General features: G+C 35.7%; 2 protein-coding genes across 3 annotated transcripts in view; both read right to left on the reverse strand.

The window, feature by feature from the left end:
* Csp (Cysteine string protein) overlaps positions 1-5,062 on the reverse strand; it is a 39,413-nt gene extending 34,351 nt beyond the window's left edge. For both annotated transcript variants that reach the window (XM_071594150.1, XM_071594149.1), the window contains exons 1-2: positions 4,921-5,062; positions 4,256-4,394 (exon numbers count right to left, since the gene is read on the reverse strand). In XM_071594150.1, the coding sequence (XP_071450251.1) occupies positions 4,256-4,394; positions 4,921-4,940 (159 nt within the window). In that variant the 5' untranslated portion in view covers positions 4,941-5,062. The remainder of the gene's footprint in view (positions 1-4,255; positions 4,395-4,920) is intronic.
* Positions 5,063-5,317: 255 nt separating this feature from the next.
* LOC139695086 (coiled-coil domain-containing protein 130 homolog) lies at positions 5,318-23,918 on the reverse strand. The gene is made up of 7 exons (XM_071593712.1): positions 23,804-23,918; positions 23,438-23,462; positions 23,146-23,342; positions 19,800-19,911; positions 17,489-17,749; positions 9,308-9,446; positions 5,318-5,710 (listed from the first exon to the last, which is right to left on the reverse strand). Exons 2-7 carry the CDS (start codon positions 23,438-23,440, stop codon positions 5,409-5,411), a joined length of 1,014 nt encoding a protein of 337 aa, XP_071449813.1. The 5' UTR covers positions 23,441-23,462; positions 23,804-23,918; the 3' UTR covers positions 5,318-5,408.
* Positions 23,919-24,187: the final 269 nt, after the last annotated feature.

A 24,187-nucleotide genomic window follows, 5' to 3' on the forward strand; every position in this document is an offset into this window, starting at 1 on the left:
TCATCCCTCCTAATCCCTCAATATGACGTTTCTAGTAGAGGGAATCTCCCCTTACTCCCTTTGACATGTGCTTCGCTAATTATTTCACATTAAAAACTTTGATAATTACCTAGTACGCCCATTGAAATTCTACCATAGATAATTCCTACCATTCAGTTACTCCCTCGAAAACTTAGGCCATATTTCATGGACATATACTCAATAGAGCATCTTGACATTTTCGATTCTCTGCTTCGCTGAGAGAGCTCTAACTTTGCTTAGATTGTACTAGAGATTGAACCAGATACCATGGCACCCTGCTGTACGCCCATTGCCAAAGGGGAATCCCAAATCCCTGAAATGGGTTGGAGGGTAGTTGGTCAGCCTCGTATGGCCTGGGAGAACTGACCATCATGAGAGTATTACATAGACAAAAAAAACAGACGTGATAAGTGAATTCTTCATCACTCGGCAAGGGTCTCTCTATTCCAAAGGATAATCTTCTGGTTCTTAGGCCTAACTTTCCTGAATGCCCTCCTATCTACTCCTTCCACCTCTTTCCCTACTCTCTTGCACAACTAAGTGCCAAGTTATTGCTTTAAATATTTTCAAAACAATTTGTTCCTATGGTAATGTAAATGATATATATGCACTGCACTAAACAGTCAGAGAGAATAAATCAAGGGATAGGGGAAGGTCCTACTTTAAATTCTGAGACTCCCTGCCAGTTAAAGGGTTGCTCTCAAGGTAAATTACAACGGCGTGTGATCTGGCATGGGGAGGGTTTGGTTATATCAGAATATCAAAATGTGAAACATTTTATGCCAGTGATGAACATTAATACTCTATCATATCCCTTTGATTAACATGTTCATTCTAAATTATTGCCGTAAAATTTTTTTAAGTTTCCAAATAATCTTGCTTGAGGCCTTTGTCCTGGACATGTAAAATGCTACATTGTTCGAAATACTTCTACCAAACAATTGTATCTCAGATTTTATGATTTGATCTTTGTTGATATATTAATTTTTTTATCCATTGAGCTATACAGATATATGATTTATTTTTAATACATACAATTTCATTATACTCAAACACATGCAATTCCAAATCCCAGCTATCTGACGTAACTAATTTTTCCACAGACTCCCCAAACTTTTATCACCAACACCACTTAAATTGGTGTAAACTGACTATCCCTCAATCTCAAATCTTCCCCCATTCTCCCCCGCCAATATATAATACTTTCGGGCAAACGTTATATCTAACCTTGAAATGACATGGTGACCAATATCAATAGATTATAATTAGAAGAGCACAGGACCTAAATTATTCAGTTATCAATACTGAATGTCATCTGCTGCATCTGATAATATTATGCACCATATAAATTCTCTCTCCACTTCCACCTTCTCCACAGGCAAATGGGTCAGTTGTAGATTAAAAGATTTCAATACTCAACTATGTAGAACGATTTCTGAAAAATCTTAATGTGTCACAAGATCAGGATCATTCCATTGCTAAAAAGTTCATTACAAAAATTATTTCCAAGCTAAGATACATACTGGTGCTTGTACTCAGAGACTTCATAGAACATAACGGGTATTACTTCCAAGTGGGATCTAAACAACCAAAGTATATCATACAGGCTCCAGTAAAACGCTATTCCTCCAATTAAGAGATAAGACTCAATATCATTACTAAAAATGGAGCAAAGTTTTGATGGCTACTCATTAATGCGTGGTTACATTTAAATTGTCTCCTAACTTGATCATATGTGTTTAAATCATTCATGAATTACATAACCGTTTAATAACTTTCAGTAATAAAATTCTAGACATAAATACTAATAACACTTGTGATAATTTTATTCTCATTGCTCTACAAGTAGTGGGTCGCGGTAGTCCAGTGGTAGAGAGTTTGACTACTGACCGGAGGGCCCGGGTTTGATTCCCGGGCAAGCCTCTCTGCACACCTGCAGCCCCATCCTAACTATGTGATTTTTCAGGTACCAGGTCTTCCTGGGAAACCATAGTGGGTACAAGGAAAGGAACTGCCCCCCCTACCCTGATGTGTGAATTTCACCTGCCATCGGGCTTAGTACTGGGTGAACTCTACCATCACCTACCAAACCGACCTTCGGGTTGATTACTGTGTTCACGGTTATTCAACAGTAAAGGGGATATTAGATTTCAGCTTTCACAGGAAATAAAAATCTATTATTTGAATAAAAATTAGCAGGTCAATGGCATTCTCCTGTTAGAACTAACTATGTATCACTCACTCCATTTCACGGGCTGTCAAGTCCTAACAATACACAAGTTGCCAGTCATCAAAATTTTTATTGTAATATCACATTTCAAATGGTGTGCAAATAATTCAATATAAGTACTTTGAAATTAAGTTTTATTGGTCTTAAATAAAACTTTTTAAGTTAATGTTGGAAATTTGAGGTTTACTTACCAAATAGATGAGTTTTTCAATTATTATGTGAAGACTATCAGTGGTACTAAAGGGATATATTTCAAACAATTTACCTCATGACTGTACTTGAGAATTTAAGATGTGGATGTTAATACATAAATAATTTTCCAACCGATTGAGTGGCAGTTACAGCTTCCATTTATTTGAAATCCTTAACCTTCACAAGCATTCTTACTAGGAGTTAGCCATTGATTTAATGAACCATTCGCCAACATTTATTTTTGCCTTAATCCTTCATAAAGAGCTACTTCTCATGATGTTGGTTATATTTGGTTTAAATGAGGAACTTTTGAACTAAACTATCATTCTATTTCCTCTTTCCCAATTTGCCGTTTACGAAGAAATGGAAAAGGAGCCAACATTTTTCAAATGATCAAAATAATTTGGTAACTGCAGTAAACTTGCTTGACTCGTTCATGATGCAGATAATTTTTATTCATTTTGAATCAAAAGAAACATTGGAATTAATGATAAAAGGGGATGTATTTGTGGCAATTAAATACCAAGAAGCAATAAATCATATGATAGATAATACTGGGTCATTTTTTGGACTTGAATTTTTGACAAATATTATTTCTTTAAACATATAGTTTCCATCATCTTTTATTTCTTTTGTGTAATGTATTACCTTATTTTCCAGTTTCGTAAATACAGCATTTTGAGACCAGGATAATGGTATTCTAGTAAAATGTTTGATGAAGATGTACTGGTTAGTAGGAATAAAGCCCAAATATTTACTCGTGTGCACAAGAAAACATGAAAAGTTACTATCTTAGAGTTTTTTGGGGAACAAGTTAGTTGAAGGAGTGAGTTATTTTTATTGCATGTTTTAATATTTCATTCACAACATAGAAGAACGAAAATGCTATAGAATCGGAGGTAGTTCTCAGTTAGGATGAAGCAGAATTAATACGATCGACCGATTCTGGTTCATAAATGGGAGGGGTACACAGGAAAGTAGATGTCAAAATAAGAACAATAAACAGGTGTTTAAAGCACAAATGTTGTCGGATACTACTATTTATCTGGAATAACTGTACATTTCCAGACTTATCTTTCTCCCATGAGATGGGTAGATAAATGTGAAGCACCTAACATTGCTATTTTTCATATAAGATTAAAAAAACAGGAATCACAAGAAAATATTTTCAAAAAGGACCTATACCATTTGCATATTTTCAATAAATCAAAATCGACACTTTTCGCCGCAAGACGTGCAATAAATGCACAATTTCTCTTATTTCTTAACGCGTTATTGGGTAATGGAAACTATTCAGGAATTTCAACTCGTATAAATGTGACAACCAACGAATACTCATTTTACGCCACATCGGTTGTCACTAGTACCCACTCATTGGCCCCTGATAGCTTTTTAGGAATATAGTATAATATTTAACCCTCCTAAACGTGTAATTTCGATCCTGGAAACACCAAATTTGGAGGAATAACCCCGGTCCGAGTAGAGGGAATTTCTCATTTTCAAATTCATTTGTATAATGGATAGCAACTCTAGAACACTGTGGTCAGAGTTTGTGCAGGCGGCCACAAAAGACGGTGAAGGCAGGTTCTTTTACGATGCGGTATTTTGCGCATTAAATGGAAATGATAACACACGGACCAACCTCGTTGCTTAACACATACTTCACGACACAGCGATCGCAATCAAAGAGTACATTTTGTATGAAAAATATGACTTTAAATTGGTGACATTTAAGAGGTACTGGCGACGGCCTTGTAGATGAATTACCACACGCGATATGTCAGAATCTGAAAAATGCCACTACATACATACCTTTTCAGCTGCATCTGGATTATTAGGATTTTTATCTGGGTGATATTTTAATGCTAATTTTCGATAGGTTTTCTTAACATCATCCGCTGTTGCTGTCTTTGGTAGACCTAATATCTGGTATAGGGTATCGCCGGAAGTCCTGTAATGATTGTCCAAAATAATATTTCATGATTTGAAATGTATATGAAATAATTCATCACTGTAACTCATTTTAAAATCTCCCATGAACCCACTGAACAAACTAAAAATTTAAACAAAGAAACTTTCTCAATAAGCCCTTACGTTTGTTATCGATCTAAATGATATATTGAAAAACCGAAGAAAGCTGAACATTAATTTTCGTTAATTTGTGGAATAACACATGGCCGGTAATTTAAAAAATATAAAGAAATATTCGTTGTCACCGCAATGAAACACGTATTCAGAACTGAACTCGCATCAATAAGAGACAAATGCAACAAGACTTCAGCTTCTAGCTATGAAATTAGTACATGATGATTTCATAAACCATCAACTTTTGCAGCTCTTGACTATCTAGAATAGTTCAACAACCGTTAAAAACAAAAATATTCTGGAAAAAACCATTTTGTCAAACATACGTTCACATTGCAGAATTGTAGTATTTACAGAACACTAAATTTTAAAGAGATAAAAATGCCACTCACGATAATTTACGCTTATCCATTTTAAAGGGATCAGCAAATATAAATAATTACGTCAATTAAAGTCGGTCACAGATTAGCAGCGACCAAATCAACATCTCCCCTGAATTGGAGTTCCATTCAAGATGGCAGCACAATGCAGCAGCTACATGAAACATAAATCGAAACTTAAATTTAAAGTACGCATGCTCAAAAATGCTCGAGCCGTAGTACGCGGAGGTCCTGCTTCAATAGTTCATTGTGCTGTAGCTTATTAGTTATGAAAATTACACGAAATAACAAAATTTCTTGTTAACCGTTTTTTTAGTGAAGTAAAACATTCATCGATTTTTCAACGAAAACCCAAACGGCCAAGATTACACATTCGGCGGTGGTCTTGAAGGTTGAGTGAAATTCACCATAACAAAAATATCAATTTATTTACAATATATATAATAGATGCAATCAACAGGTACATTTGAGATACACTACGGAACAATACAAAATTTATGTCAATCCTTCTCTTCTCCGGAGCTCGACCCGTAATCGTATGATACGAGCGAAATTTTTTTTTCGCCGGCGAGTTCGTTTTCAGAACAAGATTTCTGGCTGGCTTCGTCATTCTCTTTCGAAGAAACTCCATTTGCTGATGGTTCATTCTTATTTTCCCCTTTGATTGATATTCCTAAAGAAGAACGACTGAGCGATGGTCCTTGAGATTTCTTCGAATAATTTATCAAAGAAGACGCCACGCTGGGGAGTACGGGTTGATCACAAATTTCTTGCCAAGTCTGCGACTGTCTTTCGGACACACCTGAAATAAAATAAATCGAACAGCTACAATTATAGTTCATTATATTCAGGGTAGGGCAACACTTTAAGCACATATATGCTAAGTGATTGGTACTTTCAGTTGTTTGGTTAAAGGACTATTGTACAAATTCTACTGCTCGAGCCCATTAAATGAAAAAATAATTAAAAAAAGCACACAGTTACACGTCTCAGAACTTAACTTGCTAATGCAAAAGTTATTTCCAATTATTATTTTTTATACTTAGTGAATAAAATTATGGATATTCTGGATTAAAAATAACAGAGACACAAAATATAATCACTTGCCTATAGTTTTTACATTTCTCTATTGCTGATGATTGTTGGATGGTAGATGGTATTCCTGGGGACAGGTTTAACTAGCTACCATGTATGTAAAATTTCATATGTTTCATAAAACAAAACTAGAGGTATCTAACTAGATAAATATTATATCAAAGTTACTTCTATGTAAAAGATCAATGGTATTTGCTTGCTGTCAAAGACTTAACATTTGCCACCTTATCTGCAGTATATACACAGATCATAGAAACTTTTGCTTATTGATGTACTGACTCAATTCTTCATTAAATTCTGGAATGAACTCTGTTTTTTGGATTGAGTTGGAGACAGACTGAATAAGTGCAATTAGTATGGAGGATGAGGTAGGGGTTTGATTGTTAAGAAGAAACCTAAGTTTATGCAAGTGTTTGATGGTTCAAAATTAGAGAGGTGAAGGAATCTTGTGCAAGTTTCAGAAGTCCTACATACTGGGCCATTTAACTCCTGCAAAATATTCTACTTTAACATATAATACATCAGCTATGCTTTAGTTGGGGCCATGGTTCTTTCAATCCCATTTTTTAGTACGTTTTACTTTCAACAGGGCTCATTTGTCAAGGATTAAGGAATTATTAATGTACAACTCTTTATATTCCTTCACTTTACTTATCATCTACTTAGAGACTCTTAATTCTTCCTCAATTGGCCCATTGACAAACCCTGGTTTCTAAAGGTTGAAGGCTATAATGTCTCCGTTCTCAATGATCATGCGTCAGTTTATGACAAAAAGTTTATGTTTTATTGATTTCAGCAATAGTTTTTCAGTTATGTATACTTGGGACATGACACAGTACCATAAAATCGAAAGTAGAACTTAAATAGATAACAAGTCCCTAACCCCAATCAATGTTTACCTTATAAAATGAACAGTTTTAAATTCTTATTGAATAGGGCAAACTTATTAAATTTTTGAAATAATTAAATGGGCAACACTTCCCAGTCTTAGCAATTCAGCATCAACCAAGTGCTACCTGGGGAAAGTAGTTTTGTTCTCAAAGGGAAAAAATCGCAAAAAAAAAACAAAAAAAACCAAGCCAAAAAAAAATATCCTCCCAAACAGATACGTAATTTAACTCTTATGCAGCAGGTGCATCATGCTGTGCCAATCATAAAAAACTATCAAATGGATTTTTACAAATTGATCGGTCTCCATGCTTGTTTCTGCATCCCTTGAAGGCGATTCACTTGCAAGAGGCTTTTGGAATAGAATTGTCACCAACCATGTGGGCATGGTTCATAAAAAGCACAACTTTGAATTTTTTTTGCCACCCTATAATAATTTACAAATTAGAAAAATGCCATGAGTTTCAGAAGCACTACCAGTTAAAAGTGTATCAGCTGCTTTATGCTAATTGAATGTTTTTTTTTCAATTTTAACTTTAAAAATATAATTTTCAAAAAATATTTTCTTTAATATACTAGCATGAAAAGTAACTCTGAGGGGGGGAAGGAAAAGATAATAATTCTCCAAAACCGAAGACATTAACACCAATATCAAGTACAGATGATAATGAAGTCATGACCTGATTTCAATGTTTAAAGGATAATTTCCAATAAAATAACTAATAAATACGCTTATACATAAATATTAGCTCAGAATGAAATGTTTTTTTTAGAAACAATATATATATAAAGCAATTTTTCTTTCATATTTTGACAATATTCAACATTTTATTTTACCCTATTTGACTAAGTTCTTATAGATTAAAGGAATTCTCATTAATATTATGTTTTGTAGCTGTTTATATGGATATCTCAGGGATACATAATTTAGTAAATTTTTGGAAAAAAACACTTTACAAGTTTTAAGATTATTTTATTCCATGCTATGAATAATATGTTCCTCACGGCAGTTTGTTAAAGTCTTTTAACTACCTGTAAATTGTAAAATATAACCTCTTTATATAATTGATGGTTTCAGGCTCAACTTTAAGGAATCGATTCATATTTAAAATGAAAAAATAGTAACTTTGTAATTCCACAGAAAATTTATTCCTGAAGATGATGCTGAACGTTAAAACCCAGATCATATCAAAATAAATTTCCAGTAGAATCACATAGTTACTATTTTTTTCGTTTCCCTTCTCCTTATAAATGTATGTATATGCATATCAATGCAAAAATTGTGATTTTTTTAGTCATCATATATACACTCAAGATCCAAATTATTTGGACCGTAACATTTTTCACAAGGCCTAGTCAGATGTTTATTAAGAAATTAAATGATTAAATTTTAGTTGTTAATATATTTCAGGAAGCCTTAACCCTAAAAAAATAGCAAGCTTGAAGAATGTACTCACGCTGTACAGCATAGAAAATTTTTCTTTTCTATCGAAAAACAACAATGAGGTTTCAGAAATGGGGAGAGACTATATTCAAATAAATACAGAATTTTAAAGAACTTAAAAACAATTTTGGGGTAGATAAAGAAAAAAATCCCTGATCACCCCTTGTTATCCCCAGCTGTATCAATTTCTCTGACATGTCCTTGTTTTACCTGTCACTGGCAAACATATAATATGAGTTTCCAGTGTGCATTTATTTTTACTAATAATAAGTCTATTGCTATTGTATGATGCATTGCACAATATTGATAAGATATATATGATTATCACAGCAGTGTAAACAATTTGACATTATTATCTGTAAATCTTAAAAAGTTATGACACGTGGAAGACCTCCATTTGTTGCAAATCTATTTTATAACAGTAATATCTATAGAAGTAGTAGCTTAATTTCTAGGTACTAGGTTATTTGCACCTGATTGGGATATATTAAGAACACGAAAGGAACTGAGTCCAGAATATGTACTTGACAAAGTATCATTATAACTTTTGACGATTTATCAAGTTAGTTAATAATTTACAACTAACTCTTCAGTAAAAGGTATTATATGAGCCAGATTGCATCAACTTCCTTTAAAAACAAAATTAATCTGGACATTCAGGGTTATCACCAAGGATATGGTTAAGGTCTACCCTAATGTTTAGAGATTCACATATATGTACTGCCTCATATTTTTTACATATTGTCAGCAGGTGGCGAAAAGGCTGAAGAAAATCACAGACCGCGCATGAGGGTTTGACTTTCTCTTCTGTGAAGAGATATGTGTGAGTTAGGGAATAGTGCCTTATCCTCAGGTGATGACTTCCCTCACTGGCATCTTCTGATGGAAGATGTGCAAGGCAAGACTTTGGGTTCTATAGCCCACAGCTTATTATTGTGTAGAGCATGCCATTTAGTTAGTGAGATACTTTACTCTGAGATGGCTTGAGAGTGAAGAGGGATGCCAATTGCTTGTCTTCTTCTGATTCAGGGAGCAGTTTTATTGCCAGAGATGACTTGGTAAGAAGAGCTTCATCAATTTCAGCTTCAGACTTCATCTCTTTTTTCTTCTCCTGCAAAGAGATGGAAGATATTTGTTGAGGGTGGTTTCTACGTTCAATGCGATTACCCATATCCTTGTTGAAAGTCAAGGTTTTTCTTTTGACGATGCATCTGAATCCCTTGGTTTTTAAAGCTGTGGCTACAAGGATATTTTACAAGAGTCTTTCTACAAGAGACACCTTGAATTGGATATAAGACAGGTCAAACCTCTACATCTTGTTGCATCTACAACACCCAGTAGATGAAGATGTCTGTAACCCCCTTCATGGTTAGTCAGTAGTTTCACAACTGACCTTGATCGGCTTCTTTTTAGCAAAAGAAGTTTAGGGATATGACTTCAGGGAACTAAAAACACTTTATACTTGGATTAGCTCTGCAAAAATGAGATAGTACTTTTACATTGTGTATAAATCTACCAATCAAAGGTAGGCTTTGAATTATCACTGTAAGTTAATGCAATTCATTAAAAAATTCTGACAATAAACAGCTTTAGCTTTCCTCCACAAATGCCTACTTCATATCCTGATACATTTTACCACCATCAATTCCTCCATAATGATTACATTCCTACTTTCACACTCAGCTCACATTCCCAAGGTTTCCAGTTCTTTCAATATGACATTCATTTACTTAGATGTTCAATATTAGGATTTCCTGGTAACAGTAATGCACAACCTCTAGACACTTTAGAAACTGGTGTTCCCTTAAAAGGTTATCACTGCTTAGAACTTTTACACACAGTCACAGGATTATCACATTAAGGGGGTGATGCACATTTAGGCACACCCAATGCAAACTACTTCCTTTCCTCATATTTATTTTTATTAACAAAAGTCTACTAGCCAAGGATAAGTTTTTATTAGTTCCTAGAATACTTATGAAATGTGTTCTAACATATCACTATGTACCCTACAATACAATCAACCATTTCTCAACACCACATGCTTTCTCTCTTCTATCCATTCTGTTGACCATGCCTTATCATTTCCTCCCTAAAACTTGCTTGCTCAACATATTCCCTTCAATTAGAGTCTCCAAGAAGCCATTATAATACGCCACACCACTTTCACTGGCTTGCTGGAATTTTTCCAAAAACCAATTCTCTTCCTCCTATCTAGTGCTTTTTCATTTGTTTTATTTTCTGTCAATTTTATCTTTTATGTTCTTTTCCACACCCACATCTCAAAAATGTCGAATCCATGGCTATCCTTAATGAATAAGTATTGGTATCATACAAAACTAAGCTCCATGCAGAAGTTTTTCCTAGTCTTTTATTTTTATGATTCTTATCGAATCCCTCAGCCTTCTTGTAAAAATCACTTTACTCAATGCAATTCTTATTTTATTTTCTTCACTATTTTGCCCATCTTCATCTAAAACACTTCTTATTCAGGTGGACTGTACCATATTCTCCAGTTTATGCCCTCTAGGTATAATGTTCAACATTCCTATTTGATAACACCCATATTACTTTATTTGTCAAATGGTTGATTCTCATTCCATACCTATTACATAGATTCTCTATGGCACTTAGCAATTACTTGGTAATCGCTTGGCTGAAAGGATAATAGAAACTTGACCATCCACAAATATGACTTGATTTCCATAACCATTTACCTTCTTACCTCTAGTTCTTCTCATGCTTATCCTCGCATTTCTTCTGGATACAAGTACCTCCTAAGGCACAGGTGACAATGAACAACCCTGTCATATGCCCAGGCCTATCAATGCACATCCAACACTTGCAGTCTGAAATGTGTTCAGACATTGGATAATTTCCTATTTTTCCACACTACTTCTGCTAATAAATTCATTAAATGTACCCAATTTAATCTGTCGAATGCTTTCTTGAAATAAATTAAGAAAGTTACTGAGTAGAATTTTGGAGAAACTTGTTACTTTGACCTTCTCTCTTTATTATTCACCTCTTTTGGTGACTGAAAACAAATGCTCCTCATGGCTGGGTTTTTGTGGGGCTTTTAAGTATACCAGCTAAGTACATTAAAGGGATACCAGTGACCTTCACAGAAAATTTGAGGACAAATGAATCTAATATTCTTTCATGATTGAACTCCATTTAAACATTATGCACTCAAAAAGGCACAAGAAACAATTGTTCTGACAATTTATGAACAGATAATCAGTTATTATCAAATTCTTCATGAAGACATCTTTTCATTTTATTTGGTCGATACATATTCGCATGAAGCACTGCTATTTCACAGTGATATTTTGGACAGAATAAGCATGCATATAAATATAGAGGAAATCTTTAGATTAGTATGTTAAAGTATTCCCCATCACCAAGTATGGCAAATGCTCATCAATTGCCATTACATGTATACTTGCGGCTAACATTCATTGAATTTGTCTGTATGTCAAGTCATTTCTATGGTAATGAAAAAATGATCGAAGCACTTCCGCTTGACATCAAGTGGAAAAGTGCTTCGATCAGTTATTCATTATGTTTGACTTCCACCACATCACGCCTGAAGCTACTCAATTTCTATGGTAAATAATGATTAATGCTTTATCATTTCTGCAAGATTAAAATCATAAATAAAAAACATCTTTAAAAGTTATATAAAATCAATAGTTAGTTAATGGGTTGGAGAGTTAAAGATTGTGATACATTAATAGTAATTGAAAGAGCCACTTCAACGACTTCAATCATATTATCATGTTAAATTTTCTTATTTTTCCACAGCTTTAGAATTTGCCATTTGTTAAAATGTATAAAAGAGAACTGATATATCTTCACCAAAATGCCAAGTAATAATCTTCACAATAAATATTTACTTTTAATCAAAATGCAATGCACCCTGTTTGGTTTGGAACTAATAAAATGGTCTTTTTTTTAACTTCTTTATCCATGGCATCATGAGGTTGAGTTAAACAGAATACACAATGAATTCAAGGAAATTCACATCAAGGACAAAATTTATGCATGATCATTACCTGAAGTGAAAGACTTTGAGTTAATTTTTCTTCTATTGGTGCATGCATGATGTACCTACTGTACCTTACTCCTGGATCTACCTACCCTTACAATAATAATAATAATAAATTTATTGGTCCTGTTGATATGTTAGTACATATATAGGCCTTGTCAAATATACATTAAAATAGTAGTACATATTACAAGATTTAAACATCATACAGCAATATTGACAGTCATTTAAACAATTGCTAATTAAAATGGTGGCATTGAGTTTCTACTTTTTAATTGCAATACACAACCAACAATAATTCCCCACGATACAGTCCACTTCCATTCCACTCGATTTGGCCAAAATAAAGACCTCTATCTCTCATGGGCACACCATTGCTTATTTCAAAACACATCTGATCAAATTTGTTAAATTATGAAAAAAGTAATTACTCATTCTGATTTTTCTGCTGGGCACACAAGAACTCACGAGAATGATTACATACATGTAAATTTGTCCTTTGACTTCAATAACCTATTATGAAATTTCTAATGAGTCCCTGTACTTTGTTATGCAAAATACTTAAATATATCAAAATATGGAATGATGATTGTTAAGGATCAAGATGGTGTGGCGGCTAACATGCTGGCTTCCTACCCAGAGGACATACTGTTCCTCTCCGATGCAGTCTTTGTCCATCTTGTACATGGGAAGGACCAGAAGTACCCGGCCTGACCTAGAGATGGCAGTAGTTGCTTGAAAAATACCACTGCATTATAAATTGCACTCTATAAAGCATATGTTTCAAGTTTGAAGATGCCACGTTATTTAGTATTTGTTTGGCAGCCATCAATGATGAACATTTTCAAGGAAAATGGAGAAAATCGGTCATCATTATGTGATACAATACTTTTATTTGAAAGGCCTCGGCCCAACCAATATAAAAGCTGAACTGGATTCTACTCTGGATGAGTCTGCTCCTTTGTTTACAACAGCAAAATATTGAGTAGCAGAGTTAAAACGAGGCTATACGAGCTGTCCAGACGAGCATCGCATGGGTCGACCAAATGAGTAGTAGTAGTTTTGAGGGGAGGCGACCGACAGCTAAGGTCATTTGCGCCATAGGGGAAGGACAGGAAAGGATGAAGGGTGGAGAGAAACCCGGCGTCGGCATTAGCCTACTCTTTACGAAAGGCGCCAAGGGGTCCGCGGCTTAACGTCCCATCCGACGGACGGCGTACTCACTCAAAGTGCCCTCCACAAAGCACCTCAAGTAGGGATCGAGATACCTCTGAAAAATATTCAACACCGCCGGGATTTGAACCCGCGCCCTCAGGGTGGGAAGCCAGTACGTTAGCCCCCGCACCATCTCGATCCCCTCGACCAAATGAGGTGACGACTCCAGAAACGGTGAAGAAAATCCACAAAGTGATACTGGATGATCATCGACTGAAAGTTCACAAGCTAGCAGGCATTTCAAAAAGTGCGGATCATTGCATATTAACTGAAAATTTGGACATGAGAAAGCTGCGTGGTGGATGGGTGCCGCATTTGCAAGCAAAACCAGTGTTTTGAAGATGTATCAATTGAGTGTTTTGCAAAGTTTCACAGCAGTAAAGCAGAATTTTTGTGCAGTTTCATAACCCTGGATGAAACATAGGCCCATTACTTCACACCCGAGGCAAAAAAACAATCAAAACAATAGATTCAAAAGGGAGAACTGGCTCCAAAGAAGGCAAAAACCGTTTCATCTGCAGGCAAGGTCATGGTGTCAGTTTTATGGGATGCACGTGGGATAATTTTCATTGACTATTTTGAAAAAGGAAAAACTATCAACAGCAAGTATTATGCAAAATTATTGCAACGTTTGAGCGAAGAAATCAAGCAAAAGCAGCCGCATTTGGCTAAGAAGAAATTGTTGGTTCATCAAGACAATACACCCGCTCACAAATCCGTTGTTGCAATGGCCAAAATTCATGAATTAAAGTTTGGATTGCTACCTCATGCACCCTATTTGCCAGATTCAGCCCCCTTGGATTATTTTCGGTTTGCAAACTTGAAAAAAATGACTCGGTGGTTAAAGATTTTCCAACTGTGAAGAAGTGATGTCGGCAGTTAATGGCTATTTTGAGGAGCAAGACATTTCTTAGGATAAAAAGGGTGTCAAACTTATTGATCATTGCTGGGAAAAGTGTATAGAGCTAAAAAGAGATTATGTTGAAAAATAAAAACATTTTTTACCAAAATTCTTGAGTTTTCTTTGTTGGGTCGGGTACTTCTGGGATTACCCTCGTACTCCTCCTCCACACTGTTTTGTTCAGGTTTTTCACTTGTATGGTACAGATCTCAAAAGGACTCCTACCATCTTTCTATTACTTCATTTTCTTCCTTCAATATATTTCCTTCCCCGCCCTCTATCTCCATACCTGTTGGCTGTTCTCTTAATGTTTTAGTGCCATGAGGGATTTGGATGGTGTGGTGGCTAATGTACTGGCTTCACACCGAGAGAGCCCAGGTTCGAATCCTGAAGAAAGCTGATATTTTTCAGTGGTATCCCTACTTGAGGTGCTTTGTGGAGAGCACCTTTAGCAAGCCCGCTGGCCACCAGGGGACATTAAGCTATGGACCCCTTGGCCCCTGTCGTTAAGAGTAGGCTAATGCTGCCTCCGGGTTTCTCTCCAGCCTTCCTCCTTTCCCATCCATCCCTAATGGTGCAAATGACCTCAGCTGTCAGTCACCTCCCCTAAATCTACTACTATTACTGATGATTATTATTTAATTTGGACAAAAACATTCATCAGTTACATATTTAACTAGTCTAATGAAACCTGAACTTTCTAAAGTTCATTTAATGAAAAATGGAGTTACAGGCAACCAAGCAGGGAAAGAAGCTAATACTACAGGTAAGGAAGAAATGAATGCAAACAATATGTGACACAATAAAAAAAATGTCATGTTAGTTGACTGGATGACCTGTAATGTACATATTAAAATCCTATGTTTTAAATTCATATGGCTTTATCAATTTAAACACTACACATTTGTGAAGAATTGTCATCAAATGCAGTTATGCCTTGAACATCACACAGAATTAGAAAAGATGCACAATTAGGGGTGGGGCAGAAAAGAGGAAATACGTGTAGTTGGATCAGTTTACATAATGCTATTTATGTGCACCATGGCTGGCATCTAGGAAATAAAACCACCCTGTGAAATTGGGCTCATAACTAATACAATGGTGTATTGTGGGCATCAACTAACTGAGAGTTAACTTTCGGCAGAATTTTACTATTTTTTAAAAAGTAGGCTAAGCCTCACTGCCTTCTAATGGATGGTTTGCCTCTGCCAATGAATGATTATTATGCATGATATGTTTGAAAATTTAGCAGAGTTAATTTGTAAATGGATACCAACTTATTTAAGCGAATACCTGTAATTTGCACTGACGTAGTTAGGTATCATCATTCAGGAGATAGGTACTTAAACATGACATTAATCATTCAGAACATAATGGCATGTGATGGAATGCAATCATTCTCAGACTAAGAGGAAGATCTAAGATAGAAGGGATGTTAGAACCAGTACTTTTAGCTGATGTCAAAATATGAAAACATTAAATGAAAGGCAAATGTTTTCTTCATAAGAGATGAATATCCAACAGGGATTTGATCAATGAAAACTTTACAGTACTTGAAAGGATATGAAAAAGGCTATTCAGGTCTTCCACCGGGTCAGTTCCTCCATCGACGATGCCTATGTCTCGGAAAACAAGTCATTTTCCATCCTCAGGGCTGATGATATAGACACTGTGAAAGCCCTGAGGATGGAAAATGACCTGTTTTCCGAGACATAGGCGTTGTCGATGGAGGAACTGACCCAGTGGAAGACCTGAATAGCCTTTTTCAAGGCGATTTGCCAAGAGAGCAAAAGATCATACTTCACTTTAAATGATAGTTGAGAACTCCATAAATGGCAGTTACATGAAAGTTAAATTTTGAAAAATTAACCAAGTGTAAATATACCATGGGCATATGACTACTTTCCAGATTTAAGTGGGAACACTGCTCCCCTTACTTCATTAAATAGGCTCTGAAAGACCTTAAGGATTAATTTGAGAGCACCATGAAAAGATTTTGAGATGAGCCCCCACACTCCTCAAACAGATCATTCATAAACAACAAATAAACACCCACCATGATATATTTTTTATCCAGAATGTCCTTATCTACAGCATTGGTTTTCTGAAAACATTATTACTACAGTTTTACCAACTTGAAATGTTATCTATTGAATTCATCTATTTATTTTTCGGTTTTCAGCGGCCAACATTTTATTACAATTTCAGAGCTAGAAAAGTTTTACATGAGAACAAAAAATAAAATGTGGGGACAATAGCTCTGGCTAGATACTCCTTTACTTGCCATTTAGAAGAGCAGGATTATTATTTTTTCAAACATGGTTTAGAATAGAAGACGGTACGTAAATCACTATCATTAATGCTTTTAATCAACACACTGATGCAAGAAAAAGACTACCACCAAGTGCTGGGGTAAATTAAAATTATTTGCAGAGAAACTCAAATTCCTTGATTTATTACTGAACTAAAATTCCAGCAGAATTTTAAAGATATCATCAAAGAGCCCCTTTTGTGAAGGATGTGTGATGGTATACAGAAAAGTACATGCATATTAGAATAATTCAGTAAAACTAATGGATTACCTGCAATGCATATGAAAATATAATGCAATAATTAACCTATTTTTTATATAATTCATCTATCAATTAAGAGTTAGGGATAAGAAAAAAAGTTTTTCATGAAATTAAAATGTTTTTTTTGGCTTGCCAACACTTCTGACAGTCCTTGTGTTCCCCTATCAGAATTTGTCTTTTATTAGGTTCCATTGGGTCAATACCACTCAACTTTATATAATATCTATGCCCAAGGTATCACTTGAATCCTTACTCCTTCGATGGCGGCAGGCCTATCAGTCAAACATGGCTGACAAGTGCCAATCACAGATTCTAAACAGAGTTCATTCTCCAAATTAGGTTAAGTAATCAATCCATATTCATACTAGACCAAGTTTAAAGAGCATACAATTTCATTGGATTCATAGACTTACTCTAAATTTTTGCCTTAGTGCACAGTTAGCAGAATAGTCATCCTCCCAACATGTCTCCCTCAGCAACTGTATCTGCCTCAGAAATGGAACGCTGGCCTTGCCTTTGTGCTGGTCAGCCTCAGTGTGTTCAAGTGAGAACATTGCATCAGTTGCAAGCTTACGGCCGACAACCTTATCAGTGGCAACAACTTGCTCATTTTCAGCAGGATCCCACCGCCCTTCCTGCCTTCTTGCCCCACTCATTATCACATAGTCCAAGTTCTGTAAAGGATTTAGAAATAAACATCATTTCAAAAACAAGGTAGAAACATCATTGATAATACAATGAGAGCTACTAAATACCAGGGGACAGGTCATATATTATCATTTAAATTTTCTACTGTTTAAGGCAGGTTTTAGATGGGCATGTAGCACCACTGCTACATGCCCATACAACAAAACGTGGCACCCTTCATTACAATAAACCCTATTTATATTCTACATACTTTCTGCCACCCTTCATTCCATCTAACACATTCATTCATTCTGTTTACCTCACTTGCCCCTCTTTTCCTGGCTTCATTATTTCATCGCCATTCAAATTGCCCTGTATTCATTTTTCTTTTGATACTTGAATTGCTTTTAACAACCCCCTCCACTTTCCTACAATGCCTAGTACTTCCTCATTTGTTTCGCAGTTCATTATTTATACCATCAAATATTTTGACGTTAAATTTTAATCTGTAAGTTTTATAACACACCATAATTTGCAGGTAACTTACTTTAATGGTACATCTGCTTATCACAAAAAATTTAGCCATTTTGCTGCTGATGTTACACTAGGTGCAACCTTTAGAGTTAATTCACCCAATTCACAATATTTCAAATATCTTCACCCACTTTGGACGTGACAATGCGTGGACAGCCCATGCTGACTGTACTACTCTGTCCAATAAATATGAGAACTGAGGCCATAAAAACTTTATTTTGCAAAATTTAGTCTACATCGATTTTTCCCCCATCAAAGTATTCTCCATTCATTGCTATGCACTTAATCTATCTTCTTTCTCACTGTTTAAAGCACTCTAGGAAGTCCTCGACAGTTAGGCTTTATAGTTTCCTCGTTGTTTCTTGTTTATTGTGTCAACATCTTCCCAGTGAAGTCCCCTCATCACATTTTTGCATTTTGGGAATAGAAAACAGTCACAGGGGGCCAGATCTGGCAAATAAGGAGGATGATAAAGGATAGTTATTGAATTTTTTGCCAGAAACTGGCGGACAATCAATGCTGAATGTGTAGGTGCATTGTCATGGTGAAGGATCCATCCATCACGTTCGGTGAAAACAGTGTCCACTGTTGATTTTCCTAAAGTCAGTTCATCAGCTATCATTCGGACAGCTTTTTGACGATCAGCAAGGACAAGGGACAGTACACGATCAATGTTGTAGACAACACAGGTGGTTGAAGGTCATCCCGGCTTTGCATGATCTGTGGCGTCTAGTCGGCCATCTTTAAAATGCATAATCCACTAGAAAATGGATGTTTTCTTCAGAGCCTGATCACCGTAAACAGCTGTCAACATTTCAGTAATTTCTTGGTCACTTTTAAAGGACTTTACCAAAAACCTTGATGGTGATTTCGTCCATTACCATTTTCAACAAACAGTAAAAACAAGGACAACAGAAACTAACATAACTGGCACCATACACACAGCTCGACAATCTGCCAAGTACAGATGGCTCATTGGGTCTCAGGCAACTAGCCCGCTAGTGGGCGGGGCTCGCATCATGGCCTCCAGATTGCACAAGTTTGTGCATTTATTGCACAGACTACGTATATTATATATTTTTTAAGGGTTGAATTAGAGATTGGGGAAAGGATTTGAGCAACAAATAGAAGTTTAGGATAGAAAGAGATTAGCATATGCCCATATCTCAAACAAAGACACCAACATGCCTAGAGTCTAATGAGCTATCCATTAGATAATTTATTGCATGGAAATGTTTACTAGGGTCTTTGTGTATGAATTTAATACACTAGCCTGTGAATTGTTCTGATATGCCTTTCAATTAATTTGCAGAATGGGAACCAAGTTACCATGAAATGAACTTCTAAATGAAACATACACCAAGGTCATAATAATGAAATATAAAACAACATTCTGCATGCATGAGGATTCATGTTGAAAGATAATGACTCAAATTTGACATTTTAAGGGTAAGGTTTGGTTTGAAACTGTGAATTTCTACAAATAATAATAAAATGGTAGTAAATTCTTTAGCACTACAATACTTACTATTGATGTGTCTCAAATAAGGAAAAGAAACTTACAGCAGGATCTGTTTGTATTTCAAAGTGATTATCACAAAGGTGACACTTCATCCTGAATAGGTAGATTGGTGTCGAATAATACATTCCCACCTTCTTCTTCTCAGCATTATACCTGGAAAAGCAAAATGGATCCAATCAGACATAATGATTTGAGTTGATCATACAAATTACTGGATGCAGTAGAACACTAAGTATTTGTTAAACAAAATAAATAATATAATTTTACTTTCTGTAATAGGCAATGAGCACAACAAATGGAGCCTTTCCTAAGAATCAAGATTAAGACCTTTCTGATTGATATTTTCCAGGTGGAAGCAATAAAGAACTTGAAAATACTTGAAACTATTACAGGTTCTATACCTTATGCCCGCTCTAATTTTATGATTTTCCACAATTTTATTATTATTGGTATTTAACTAGTTAAGGTAGGTTTTCGATACACACAGCCTATTCAATGGTTACAATACATCCAATTAAAATGCCCTGCATCCATTTTTCCTGCCTCCTTTAGATTTCTACCAACAATTCTCTCTTCTCCCCCAAAATCGTCCTCCCTCCTCATCTGCCTTCCTTTCTGTTCATTTCACCTTGTCCATCCTACTATAAACCCACATTTCAAAAGCCCCTTTATTAAGCATGGTGGTTGAAGGAAGATGTCCATCATCTTGCTTCAACGACCATGCTTCCACAATGTATAAGAAAATGCCTCACATTAATGTTATTATAAGCCTTTTCTAAACATTCTTACTCGGTGTACAAGGCATGCTCATGAAGTAAGGTCTCTTTGGTCACAGGAAAAAACATATTCATATGAAACACATTTTATCGGCACTTTTAGTTAGCTACAAACCTACTTCCCTTCTTTACATTATCGCCATTCACTTCTAAGCATTTTTCGTACCACTGTATCAGCTTCTTTAACCCCTCTGCATAGAAGCTCACCGCCTGAGAGTTGAACCAATTGACAATGCCGTTCTTGAGTTCCTCTTTGGTTTTGAAACATTGTCCACCAAGCCACTCCCGACGAATTTCAGCAGCTGACAATCCTTTTGTATACAAGAATCATGGCAGAACGCACTTCACAGCTGGTGGGATCAACGATTGTCGCGGACATTGTTGTTTGCATGCATGACATGCAAACGACTTCTGAAACAAAACTGTGTTCTGAGGCGCCAATATTTAAAAGTAAGCAAGCGGCCCTTACTTTATGAATGTGCTGCGTACCTGTTATTAACTCCCCACAGTTCATGGAATTCTTTTTGCCTTATGCAATTCTTAATCTTATGCCCAGCTACTTTTATTACTATTGTTCCAAAACACTTCCAAGCTAGGTGAGATCTTCCAATTATTCAAGTTAATGGCCTATTTTAATATTTAAATTAACTTTTCTCTTTCTCAAAAACAACAACCTTTATTTTATTATCATTTATTCTCTTCTTACACCTATTGAAGTGACTTCCCAAAGTACTCAGCAACACTTACAAACCCATGGCTGACGTGCAAAATACAGCTAGATGATACGCAAACCTAATTGATTTTATGAATTCTCCTCCAAGTTTCATTCCTTACTCCTCTTCCTTACACTGCCTATCTTGATTCTCCATTCACCACTTGCACCTGAAGAGTACAAGCTGTGGATAAAACTACAATCCCTCTGATCTCTTCCTATTTTATTCACAACATTTAATTGAGTCGACTCATTCCAATGCATCAGATGCAAAGAAACAAATGTACACACATCCTTCTGAAAATCTATGAAACGAGAAAATACATTCTGATTGTATTCCATGCTCCTCTTTATTAGTCACCTCTCTACTACTGTGGCATCATGAATGCCTCTCTCCTTCCTAAACCTAAACTAATCATCCCTTTAGTAATCACTTGCCCTCCTCTCAATCCCCTTGTTGATAATCCCAAGTACCACTTCAGCTGTGCATGAAATCAAATGCTGTTCTATATTCCTCACATATAGCTGCCCTTCTATTTTTTGGAATAGGAACTAACACTGACATGATGAAATCTTCTGGCCTAATTCCTCCCTCAAAAAGGCTATGAGTTAACCCATTAAAAGTCCTAAAACAACACTTCCGTCAACCCTGCCTCCTTTGGATATAGAAAAATTAAACATTCTGTCCCACTACATAAGTACCATACCATAGAAGAAATTTTAGGTCTTCGTATTTTAATGATTGTTAATTATTTCCATTAACTCTGTTCATTATAATATCCTCAATTGCCTTTAAATGGTCATTTCAACAGCTATTATTCATAAACATTTGGATATGAGTAGATATCCAAAGTAGGCATGAAAAGCAAATGCAGAGTATTTATAATGCCAATGAGATGTCAAAGATTGATGCACGGGAGAGCATGAAGTAAACAAGAAAGGGATAGAAATAGGGTAAGCATGTTGGACGAACTGCAGGAAAGAAGGAAGTACCTGGAATTGAAGAAGAGTTTATGGTAGCGTCTGATAACAGACGTTTTGTTAGAAGAGGCAAAGACATGTATCATTGTACCATTATATAGTCTGTATCTATCCAAAACATACTTTAAATGGTAAATACTAATATGTAGACAATTTATGGCACTGGTTTTGCGACACCCCCCCCCCCCCCGATATAACCTCATGAAACAATGTTAGGCCTTTTATTTAAAAAATTATCCTCCACTGCATTTGATAATTTATAATGGTTTTGTAATAACCCACCTTCCGCCAAATACCAAGAGGCTAGGGCATTCTGACTGTTTTCATACCGAGGGGGGAATGCTGGGAAAGATACGCAAAGGGTAGAAAAGAATATTAATTTTGGATGGAATTAAGGGAGGTAAAAATTTTACAGAACTAAAGAATGGGTTATTGCTAAAGGTAGTGTGGGTTTAAAGATATGTTTTGCCATGTTAATGACATGATTTGCCATGTCATAACAGAGATTACGAGTGCAGTAGTGAGAACTGCAAGGGTCCACCAAAAACACTTTTGCTCTCCAAAAGTGACGGACATTGCTCAACTTTTTCAATCAGCCAGGAATCGCATCGCTCCTTACAAGTATTTACTTAATGCAATTCATTATTGGGCCGAGTTAGGGATATACTTCTTGAGAGTACAAAATCTTCCTTATTACACATGACTTGTGAAAGCAGACCATTTCAGAGATTATGACCCCTTGAATCAGATTCAACGGCCAAACCAAAGATAAAGGAACCTACCATCAACACTATTGCATACTATTCATATTAAAAATAATGATATTAATTCTGGCTGATCTTATTGCCAAAAGGATGTTAACGCAGCTTATTGATAAACCTGTTAGGTGCCTAATGTTGTGTAGTTGAGGTAACTTACCTAACTCCCATTCCAATGTGATTTCCACAGCCATTACACCAGATATTGTATGGCAATTCAAAACGGATGATGAGAATTCCCATATGTAGTTTTCTAGCTCTTTCACGCAGAGCATGAGTGCCTTTAAACTTATTTAGCCCACCCACTTTAGGATCATAGTCTGGGGGGTAGTACTTGTTCGTTCCTTTTCTCTCTCCCTATAAAAAAGAAGTATGCAGCGAGACATAAACGAATTAATAAAGGAAATCTCATAACTTTGATATCAACTAATAATAAAAACATATATAATTACCATTTTTCTTCGCTAGGGAGCTCACCTGGAAAAAAAACAAAAAGTACACATTAAAATATTTACATATGTCTAAAAATGGCTAAATAAATGTTGATATACTGCTAGTAAATGTTGACACTTCCTAAAACATTGACACAATTCAAGGATGAGAGAAAACTACAATGAGTTACAACGTAATTCATGCACTTTTACACATCCGAGTTAATTTTTCAGAATTATAACGGTTAAGCGGAATTTAAACGTTTGGTAAAACATCTCTCTACATAAAATCTCTTCTTTAATCATGTAAACATTCATTAAATACCAAAATTCCCAAAGTTACCCAACCTAACAGCCCAGGAATTATAATTATTAACAATAGCTTACGAAAATATTAGCCAAATGAATTGTCCGTAAATGTTGCAATCAATCTGAAAACAAGCAAAATAATTGTTTTCCTTTGTTCAGCTTGTAGGATACTTGTTTTGATTTTCTGATTGGTTCGATATACTCTATACATCGATCTATATTTGCGATGCCAATATCGTGGCATTTACAATCGAACATTTGTATCGAGGATGTCCTGCGCAGAGTGGTTCTGCGTCACCTTCGGGTGCTCCCGCGAATGTTGAAGTCAAACCATCGATCACCATATTGATTTTGAGATCCTTGAATTTGAATTCGCATGACACTTTTGAATCATTTAATTTGAATCAAAGTTTAAGTAATGCTTAGGATATTTACGGCTTACATAATTTTCTTGGAGCTTGT

This window comes from Hetaerina americana, unplaced genomic scaffold, assembly GCF_022747635.1.
Source record: "Hetaerina americana unplaced genomic scaffold, ioHetAmer1.1.p SCAF_6, whole genome shotgun sequence".
Lineage (NCBI taxonomy): Eukaryota > Metazoa > Arthropoda > Insecta > Odonata > Calopterygidae > Hetaerina > Hetaerina americana.